The following is an 11138-nucleotide window of genomic DNA, read 5'->3' on the forward strand; positions in this document are numbered from 1 at the left end:
AAAATCGAAAAAGACATCAACTTTGTCTCTCCTATCTCTGTAATCCTCTCCAGTCCCTCCACCAACCCTCCATGATTTCTGTTCTCAACTAATTCTGGCCTCTTGAGCATCCACTGTTTTCATCGCTTTGCCATTGTTGGCTGTGCTTCAGCTGCTCTGGGACATCTGGTATCTGGAATACCCTCGCGAAACCTCTTCGCCTCTCTCTCTCTCTCCTCTTTTCAGACAATTCTTGAAACCTACCTCTTGACCATGACCCCACCACCGAACATCAAGCCATTGTTTCCAGGAATGTCACTGACCTCATCTCCTCTGGAGATCTTCCCTCCACAGCTTCCAGCTTCATAGTCTCTCAACCTCAGAGAGCCCCCTTCTACCTCCTCCCCAAAATCCACAAACAGGACTGTCCCGGTAGACTGATTGTGTCAGCCTGTTCCTGCCCCACGGAACTCATTTCTTCCTATCTTGACTCCGTTCTCTCTCCCCTTGTCCAGTCTCTTCCCAGCTACATCCGCGATTCCTCGGATGCCCTATATCATATCAAGAATTTCCAGTTCCCTGGCCCCCTCCGCCTCCTCTTCACCATGGACGTCCAATCCCTCTACATCCCTGACCAGGATGGTCTGAGGGCTCTCCACTTCTTCCTTGAACAGAGGCCCAAACAATCCCCATCCACCACCACTCTCCTCCAACTGGCTGAACTTGTTCTCACTGAACAATTCCTCCTTAAACTCATCTCACTTCCTCCAAATAAAAGGTGCGGCTATGGATACCCGCATGGGCCCCAGTTATGCCTGTCTCTTTATAGGGTATGTGGAACGTTCCTTGTTCCAGTCCTACTCAAGCCCACTCCCACAACTCTTTCTCTGATACATCGATGACTGTTTCGGTGCCGCTTCATGCTCTCGTCTGGACCTGGAAAAATTTATTAATTTTGCTTCCAATTTCCACCCCTCCATCACTTTCACATGGTCCATCATTGACACTTCCCTTCCCTGACCTGTCTCAATTTCTGGTGATAGACTGTCCACCAATATTCATTACAAGCCCACCAACTCCCACAGCTACCTCAACTACAAATCCTCACACCCTGCTTCCTGTAAGGACTCTATCCCATTCTCTCAGTTCCTTCGCCTCCGTCGCATCTTCTCCGATGATGCCACTTTCCAAAACAATGCTTCTGACATGTCTTCCTTCTTCCTTAACCGAGATTTCCCACTCATGGTGATTGATAGGGCCCTCAACCGTGTCCGACCCATCTCCAGCGCCTCTGCCCTCACACTTTCCTCTCCCTCCCAGAACCATGATAGGGTCCCCCTTGTCCTCACTATTCACTCCACCAGCCTCCACATTCAAAGGATCATTCTGCGCCAACTCCAGCATGATGCCACCACCAAACACATCTTCCCTTAACCCCCACTGTCGGCATTCCGTAGGGACCGTTCCCTCTGGACACTCTGGTCCACTCCTCCATCACCCTCTACACCTCAACCCCCTCCCACAGCACCTTCCCATGCAACCGCAGAAGGTGCAACACCTGCCCCTTTACTTCCCCCTCCTCACCGTCTAAGGGCCCAAACACTCCTTTCAAGTGAAGCAGTGTTTCACTTGCACATCTCTCAATTTGGTCTACTGCATTCGCTGCTCCCAATGTGGTGGTCTCTAAATTGGAGACATAGAACGCAGACTAGGTAACCACTTTGCGGAACACCTTTGGTCTGTCCGCAAGCACGAACCAGACCTTCCTGTCGCTTGCCATTTCAACACACCATCCTGCTCTCATGCCCACATGTCCGTCCTTGGCCTGCTGCAATGTTCCAGTGAAACTCAACGAAACTGGAGGAACATGACCTCATCCTCTGATTAGGCACTTTACAGCCTGCCGGACTTAACATTGAATTCAACAACTTCAGATCATGAACTCTCTCCTCTATCCTCACCCCTTTTTTCAATATTTATTTTTAAATTTTTATGTATATTTTTCCCACCTATTTCTATTATTATTTTTAAAATTTATTTCCATTCATTGTTTTATCCCCACCTTTTAGCCTATTTCGATCTTTTTTCCCACACCGTCCCCTCCCCCCACCCCACCCCCATTAGGGCCATCTGTCACTTGCTCACCCTGCTTTCCACTCTCAATGTCACCATTAGCACATCCGTTAGTCAGTATCATCACCATCAACACCCCTTCGACCTTTTGACATCTTTTGCAATCTCTGCCTCCAACTATCACTGACCTTCTATCCAGCTTCACCTGTCTCCCCTCCTTAAACAGTATATATTTCACCACATTTCTACTTCTCTTCAGTCCTGAAGAAGAGTCACAAGGACTCGAAACGTTAACTCGGTCTTTCTCTCCACAGATGCTGTCAGGCCTGCTGAGTTTTTCCAGCAATTTTTTTTGGTTCAGATTTCCAGCATCTGCAGTATTTTGCATTTTTCTCTTTTGACCAAGCTTTTGGTCATGCCTTATGTGGCTCAGTGTCAAATTTTGCTTTATAATACTCCTATATAGAGCCGTGGGAGATTTTCTTATGTTAAAGGACCAATTTAAAGACAAGTTGATGTTATGAACTAAAAGAATGAGTCTTACTGGTTGGCGGTTTCAGCAGTATATAGCAGATGCCAAGAATGATGACTCATTTAAGACTGTCTCCAATATGAAGATTTTTGCAAACAAGGACACGAGTGTTGTTTATATAAATGATCAATAGTTTACATTTAACCAATTATAATTTTACTTTTTCCAAGGCAACCATCAAAGTGATAAAAATGGAACAGCCAGTATTTCGTTACCAAACCAACATGCTCTATACACCACTAACAGCAATGAAGTACGCTGACGATACCGGAAATTTGTCTGTTCGGACGTTTTACAACCTACTTTTTAATCATGGAACTCTCTTTAAAATAAGTTTAAATTTCCTCAGAATTATAACATGCAACTGCTTCCGTAATCGTGCTGTTTCACCAAACTGATTACGAATATGTAGAACTGACTCTATAGTAGCCAAACTGTTATTTATAACAATGTGGTCCTTTGCAAAGGACTTAAGCAACAGCATTTTTTTTTTTTGCATGGAATCTACAAAATAGATGTGCTAAAATATAGAGAATAGGCAAGACAGAAGAATTATAAATATGTCCTGGACCTAGATCCCTCAGTCATGGATTATGACATTAATTGACTTTCTTAAAAATTTGAAGATCCTAAATTAACATATATAGTTGAAATAACAAATTTCCTGGAACATTGTGATATGATTACTTGTATGAATGTAGTGTTACACACTTACTGCCTGTGATTTTGTATGTGAGGGGGGTGTGTTTTCTTGCCCTTAGAGTGTCCCAATTTAAATAATTCCAGCAGCAAGCTTTTTGTGAATTTAAAACGAAGCAAGTTTGTTTATTATCACACACTTAAAACACGTCTCATTCAACTCACCCACACTATCACTCACACAAAGGTTGGATACAGGAAAAAAACAATACAATTATAATTTATGATTGTCTCAGTCTCTTTCATAGCAGGTCTGTAATTTCTTAGACAAGTTGGTGCTTTGATTGAAGTGAAGGTCTTTTAAAGCAGAGGGTTTTCAGTAAGCTGCAAGCCTCTTGTAGTAGTTTCCGGAGGTTGGTTCTCAGGTGAACTTGAAGTTGGAACAGGATGTCCATCTTCCACTTTTAAGTAATGTTAGTTTATTACCTTGGCTGCTTAGTTTACATGTAGCTTTGATGGCTGTTTGATGGATTTCTGTCTCTGAGCAGCTTCCCGTTGAATTATTAAAGTAGACCACAAAATGGCTTCTTCAGCATGTGACTTGTACAAGTTCTTTCCAAAAAGGGGTGGTGTGTATTGTTTACACCTCCTGTGTTTTTGTTTGACACCTAGAAATTCACCCAGTCTAGGTTTGGGTGAGAGATCATCAGAATACAATGCAAGGTTGATGGAAATCCATTCACATTCATCTAACACACACAGTTTCAATATTTCTTCTGACCATGGTGAAACTGAAAAATGAACTGGCTGGAATGCAACAGTTCTTTTGTTGGAGGTCCATCCTAAACAAGGAAATGTATCAATTCTCCGGATGGCTGTGAATATCCATATTTAATTAGGTATTTGCTTGACACTCAGGGCTCTCTGGAGCTCAGAAGCTAAAAGCTCACATGATTTTCAGTGGCCACTTTAATAGATTGTTTCAGTTCAAAATTTTTAAAGTATTGACTGAAAGTTCATAAGACACTGGAACATGACAATAGGCTACGAAATTCAATTACTAAATATCCAATGACTCAGTCTCCGATCTTCACTCAGAGATTTGTTAGCGTAGTCAGCCTTACTGAAACTCTTCTGTATTCTACTGATGAGTTAATCAATTATAAAATATACTTTAATCAGAAGAGGTGAGCCCAAAAAGGGATACATTCCTATTGCACTGGAACACTGATTATCTAATCTTTCAATTATCTGCAAGCAAAAACGAAAATGTCGATTTTGTAACTCTGTCAAGTACCAACCTAGAGGCACAACCCCAAATGAATAACCTCTTCCACCAATGGCAAGCACAGGCTCTTAAGCCCACCCGCTGCTGCAGAGATGGACACTAAAATGAAAATCCCTTCCGACAATCCTACTGACAGCCTCTGGAAGATTAATCAGAACAAAGGTATCGGTTTTTAAAAAGCAACATGTAGCAGGTGTGTTTAAACACGCTTCAGCAGTGTTTGACTCAGTGCAGTAACGGTTCTGTAGTATAAGGGTCTTGCACACTTAAGGTTAATATGGGACGACTGAGTACAGTACCACCCACATGGTGATGTAAGACAGCACATGACCCAAACCTACTGGGCAACCTAATATTGGACAGCCATGTGTACCAGCAAGCATGGAGATAGCTCATAATTTGCACCCTTTATATTTGTAAATAGTTCTAATAGTCAATAACGACTTACAGTTAACCAACCATGACGACAAAGATTTCTTGAGACCTACGAACTGTAACCTACAACAGGTTCTGTGTCCAAAGTCACGAGGGATATACACAGGGAAGCAAAGAGCACAAAACCATGTCACAGACTAGCAGAACCACCTTAAGTAAGTAAATCTGGAGAGAACTGAGCCTAGAAGGGGTAAGATAGAGGTTTCAAAATTCAGTGCAGCAATGAGAAGATGTAATCTGAGGACTATTAATTATTTGTCAATTGGGTACACCCCATGTATAGCAGATATCAAATGGCGGAGCAGGCTCAAAAGATCAAATGACATTCTCCTGCTTCTTATTCATATGCATAAATAAAGTTCCACTGTACCATACAAAACAGGAAATAACAATCATTTTTCAATACTCATACTAATTCAGCTCTCTGGGACTATCTGGCTGAGTATCTCTTCCTGGCTCCTCATGTCGTACTGCTATCGTTGCCCAGGTGCTCAGATATTTCGACATTGACATCACGGCTCTAAGTGAGACTGGGCAGGCAGGGGAAGGCCAGCTCAAGGAACAAGGTGGTGGTTACACCTTCTGGAAAAGTAAACCAGTAGAAGATCACTGCCTCCAGAGGGTTGGCTTCGCCATTAAAAATGAACTATTTGGTCGTCTCGAAGACACCCCTTGCGAAGTAAATGAGCAACCCATGACCCTTCAGCTCAATCTAGCCCAGAACCAATGCGCTACAGTCCTCAGCGCATACGTCCCAATACTGGATGCTACAGACGAGTCCAAAGAGAAATTTTACTCCAGCTTCGAACAATCCTTGGCTGGAGTCCCAACAGGCGATAAGCTGATCCTCCTTGGCGACTTCAACGCCAGAGTTGGGAAGGACACAGACCTCTGGGGAGATGTAATTGGCAGAGAGGGGATAGGGAAATCCAACACCAACAGTACCCTTCTCCTGACAAAAAGCCTAGAACACAGCCATGTCATAATCAACACCTTATTCGATCAGAGAGATAAGTATAAGGCCTCATGGCAACACCCTCGATCCAAGCACTGGCACCTGCTTGACCACATCATTGTCCGAGCAACGAACCGCAGATGTGCATATCACCCGCGCCATGACTGGAGATAGCAACTGCTGGATGGACCACCGCCTAATTCACTCTGTCATCAACATCAATGTAGCCCCATAGCAGCGATGGCAACGGAAACAATGCCACAAGAAAATCAACACTGAGGCATTCAAGGACCCTGATAAGAACCCTATTCAGCCAGCGCCTCACTTCCAAACTGGCAACTCCTGGTGACCCAGAGACACAAGAGTGTCCACAGCGCCCGGTCTGTCCTCAAGGCCTCCATCAACAGTACCCGCATAGAGACGCTTGGTCACTCGACCAGGAAACACCAAGACTGGTCCGATGAGAACGACCAGGAGATCCAGGAGCTGAAAAGCCACAAGTGGAAGGCATTTTTGCATCTGAAATAGCAACCCAACTCAAGAGCAAGTAAGCAGCTCTACAGATGGTTGAAGGCTGAGGTCCAGCAAAAAAACCCGTGACCTAAAGAACAGATGGTGGGTGGAGAAAGTGGAGATCCAACAGTTAGCCAACAACCATAACGTGCGAGGTTTCTTTAGCGTAGTCATGACCACCTACGACCCAAGGCCCCAATCCACTGCTGGCCAAGAACAGAGAGATGCTCATCATGGACAGAGAGGCAGTCAGCGCCCGCTGGAAGGAGTACTTTAAAGATCTTCTTAATAGAGACTCTGTCTTCAAGCATCCTCAACTCCAACCTGCAGCATGCTACCCGCCACCAACTCAGCACAACCCCAACCTGGCACAAGGTAGAAAAGGCCATTCGATAGCTAAAGAGCAACAAGGCATCAGGAGTAGATGGAATCCCCACCGAAGCACTAAACGCAGCAGAGAAGCACTATTGGCGCAAATACATGGCCTCATCTCCCTTATCTGAAAGGAGAGCATGCCTGGAGATCTCAGAGATGGCATAATCACGACCACCTTCAAGAGAGGTGACAAGTCTGACCGCGAGAACTACAGAGGAACATCCCTGCTGTCAGAAACAGGGAAGGTCATCGCCAAGAATCCTTCTCAATTGCCTTCTCCCTTTGGCTGAAGAGCTCCTCCCAGAGTCACAATGCGGATGTCGCCCACTAAGGGGCACAACAGGCATGATCTTCAACGCACGGCAACTGCAAGAGAAATGCAAGGAACAGCACCAACCCTTGTACTTGGCCTTTTACCTCACAAAAGCCTTCGACACTGTCAACCGTGAAGGATTATGGAGCATCTTCCTCTGTTTCGGCTGCCCCCAAAAGTTTGTCACCATCCTCCACCTGCTCCACAATGACATGCAAGCCGTGATCCTGACCAACTGATCTACCACTGACCCAATCCACGTTTGGCCCAGGGTCAAGCAAGGCAGTATTGTCACACTGACACTCTTCTCAATCTTCCTCGCCAAGATGCTTCATCTCACCCTCAACAAGCTCCCCGCTAGAGTGGAGCTAAACTACAGAACAAGCGGGAACCTGTTCAACCTCTGCCACCTCCAGGCCAAATCCAAGGTTGTCCCATCCTCTGTCATTGAACTCAGCACGTAGACAATGCTTGCGTCTGCGTACACTCGGAGGCTGAGCTCCAAGCCATCATCAACATCTTCACTGAGGCGTACAAGAGCTTGGGCCTTACGCTAAACATCCATAAGACAAAGGTCCTCTACCAACCTACCCCCCACCCCCCCACCCACCGATTATGTCAACAAGAGCAGGCATTGATGACAAGGTTCAACACCACCTTCAGTGTGCCAGCGCAGCCTTCAGCCACCTAAGGAAGATTTTGTTTGAAGACCAGGACTTCAAACCCAACACCAAGCTCATGGTCTACAGAGCAGAAGTGATACTCACCCTCCTATACGACTCAGAGACATGGACTATATACAGCAGGCATCTCAAAACTCTGGAGAAGTACCTCCGCAAGATCCGGCAAAGGCAGGATAGGCGCACCAACGTCAGTGTTCTCGCTCAAGCCAACATCCCCAGCATCGAAGCATTGCCCACATTTGATCAGCTCCGCTGGCCGGGCCACGTCGTCCACATGCCTGACACAAGACTCCCGAAACAAGCATTTGACACAGAGCTTCGACACGGCAAGTAAGCCCCAGGAGGGCAGAAGAAATGCTTCAAGGACACTCTCAAAGCCTCCTTGGAAAAAGTGCAACATCACCACTGACATCCGTGAATCCCTGGCCCAACACTGCCCCAAGTGGAGGGAAAACATCCAAGAAGGAGTTGAACACCTCAAGTCTCATCACCAAGGGATATCTGAAGTCAAAGGTCAACAGTGAAAGGAGCGCATGGCAACCCAGGCATCCCATCCAGTTGTTCCCCCTACCACTGTCTGCCCCACCAGTGAGAGAGCGTAGGTCATGCATTGGATTCTTCAGTCACATGAGAACTCACTTTTAGTGTGGAAGCAAGTCATCCTCAACCTCAAAGCACAGCCTAAGCGAGAAGAGAGATTTATACTATATAATAATCATGTTTATTAAACATTTATACTAGTGCTGTTTATGGTACTAGGACAACAGCAGAAACTTGTGTTTACAATCGTACCTTTTAATGCAAGAAACTTCCCAGGGCACTTCAAATAGATTTAAGGAAAAGAGATGCCAAGCCAAAAAGCAGAAATTAGACCCCATGAGCATCAGATCATGCTACACCATTTTTATACTGCAGTTTAACTGCAGCCGTGTAAATGTACTGAAGTGATAATCCGGTGGAAAGGCACCTGACATGCTTCAACAACTTGGACATGTGCTCTTCGCAAAATTGGACACAGAGGTCAAGAGCAGCCTGCGCTCCAAGCAACATGGAAGACCCACTAGGCAGCCAGAAAATGTTAAAGTTGGGGTGAGGAAAGTGACTTAATAATGCAACTGGGGCATTGGAATAGCATTTGCATGAAAGATCCTAAATTTAACCAGAAAAAAAGCTATAAGATTCAAACCCATGCTCAGTGTGTCCTGTCCCATGCCTGCTGATTTTTCCCACCAGAGACCCCTGCATCCCCACTCCCTCCACACCATACGCTGTAGTCATTCTGGTTTTGTTTTGTGCATAATGTACCTTTAAGAATAATACTTGTTAGGGAAGGTCACATGATTTGTAGTAACCAATAGGAGAGTAGTATGGGCTACCTCAGCAGTTAGTGTAGAATTAGAGTTGAAAGCACATGTGTAGTTGCTGCTGAGTATATTGCAAATAAACTTAATGTTTCCACTTAAAAAGTGTCTGCAGATCAACTCTATTACTGATAGTACAACTCGGCCACTCTACAACATACCTCAACACCAGAAAAGCCTTCCCATAGACCACTGGCTTCTGGCACCGGAATCTCTTGGCCTGGCACTCCCACAAACACCATGAGTGAAGCCACTGGAACATCAAAGAATTATACAAGCTGATTTCATTATCAAGTAAGGAGAACTCATTCCTGCACAGAGGCTAAATTATACAGTCCACTTAATCTCTTAAAAGCCAGAGTCAGTCATGTTGAAAATATTATTTGTTCTTTGACCAATTCAGGGAAAACTGTCTTGAATCAGAAGTCTAATGCCAGAGCAGTTTGCTATAGTCCTCAATTCCTCAGCCAAGCTGATGTGCAAATGGCCTAGGCCTGTCAAAGGTTTCCGAAAGTCATCTAGTCCAAGCTGGCAGGGGTGATATTGGAAAGCACTTCTTCGCATACATAGCAGAAATCTGAAGCTCTCTTCCCCAAAAAAACTGCTGACACTGGGGGGAGCGTGAGGTCAATAGAAAACTTCAACATTGAGGTTGACAAGATTTTAGATGTTTTGGCTTTAGAAGAGCCGCAATGCTGATTTGTCAGATTGATACTGAAGCTAAAAGGGTTAAATTATGAGGATACGTTTCATAGACATGGCTTGTACTCCCTTCAGGGGCGAACATTTCTTCAAACAAATAGGGGAAATCTGGAACTATATTATACCTAGACTGAGGTGTACAGGGCACAATTCCAAAATCCACAAACAACACGAAACTTGGAAGTATTGTGAGCTGTAAGGAGGATAGTGATAAACTTCAGGAGGAAATAAACAGGCCTGTGGAATGGGTGGACATGTGTCAGATGAAATTTAATGCAGAAACGTGTGAAGTACTTCAGTTTGATAGGAAGAATGATGTAAGTAATATAGAGTATAATTATAAAGGGGTCCAGGAGCACAGAGACCTGGGGAGTTTATGTGCACAAGTCATTGAAGGTGCAGGACAGGTTGAGAAAGAGTTAGTAAAGCATATGGGATCCTGGGCATTATAAATAGGGCATAGCTCACAAAAGCAAATAAGTTATGATAAACCTATATAAATCATTGGCTTGGTCTTAAGTGGAATATTGCATCCATTTCTGAGCACCACACTTTAGGAAGACATTCAAGAGGGTGCAGAAAAGATTCACAGGAATGATTCCAGGGATAGGAACTTCAGTTATTTGGATAGAGGCCTTGGAGAAGGCTGAGTAGAGGCTTGATAGGGGTATTCAAAATCATGAGGGGTCTGAACAGATAGGGAGAAACCTCCCATTGGGATAAGGTTGGGGTAAGGAATCAAGAACCTGAGAACATCGATTTAAGATGATTTGACAGCAGAAGCAATGCCAACAAGAGGGAAACCTCTTTTAATGTAGCAAGCAGTTAGGATCTTGAATGCACTGCGCGGCAGCGTGGTGGAGACAGAATCGTGGCTTGCAAAAGGGAAAAAAATTTGCAGAGGAAAAGGCACAGGAGTGGCACGAAGTGAGCTGCACTTGCAGAGAACTGGCACAAACACGGCGAGCCGAACGGCCTTGCTGTAACCATTCTATGATCCTATAATACACTGGGCCATGGAGGGTGATATCGGCCAAGGTTCTGGTCCTGATCATTGTCCACTGACCCTTGCTGACAAATGGTCCACATGAGGGCAAGACTGGATTTCACCTCAATCCCTTGCTGACCCTGCAGTCGACCAACAAAAGGATTCATTCATGGAGAATGGTCAATTGTGCAAGACAGCAGAAGGCTCTGCCACTTCAGTGAAGTCACCAACAGTCAGTACCTTCTAAGCTGTAACCATTCCCTGATTCTCTGGTGTAAAAGCAGAAAATGCTGGAAATGCTC

The 11138-nt window shown here is 44.8% G+C and overlaps 1 protein-coding gene across 1 annotated transcript in view; it reads left to right on the top strand.

The window, feature by feature from the left end:
• The window catches only part of LOC144668917 (retinol dehydrogenase 8-like), a 39935-nt gene extending 35349 nt beyond the window's left edge, over nucleotides 1–4586 (top strand). Inside the window, exon 6 of the mRNA XM_078531390.1 lies at nucleotides 2755–4586. Coding sequence (XP_078387516.1) covers nucleotides 2755–2982 — 228 coding nt within the window. The 3' untranslated portion in view covers nucleotides 2983–4586. The remainder of the gene's footprint in view (nucleotides 1–2754) is intronic.
• Nucleotides 4587–11138: the final 6552 nt, after the last annotated feature.

This window comes from Cetorhinus maximus, chromosome 28 (genome assembly GCF_964194155.1).
Source record: "Cetorhinus maximus chromosome 28, sCetMax3.hap1.1, whole genome shotgun sequence".
Taxonomy (NCBI): domain Eukaryota; kingdom Metazoa; phylum Chordata; class Chondrichthyes; order Lamniformes; family Cetorhinidae; genus Cetorhinus; species Cetorhinus maximus.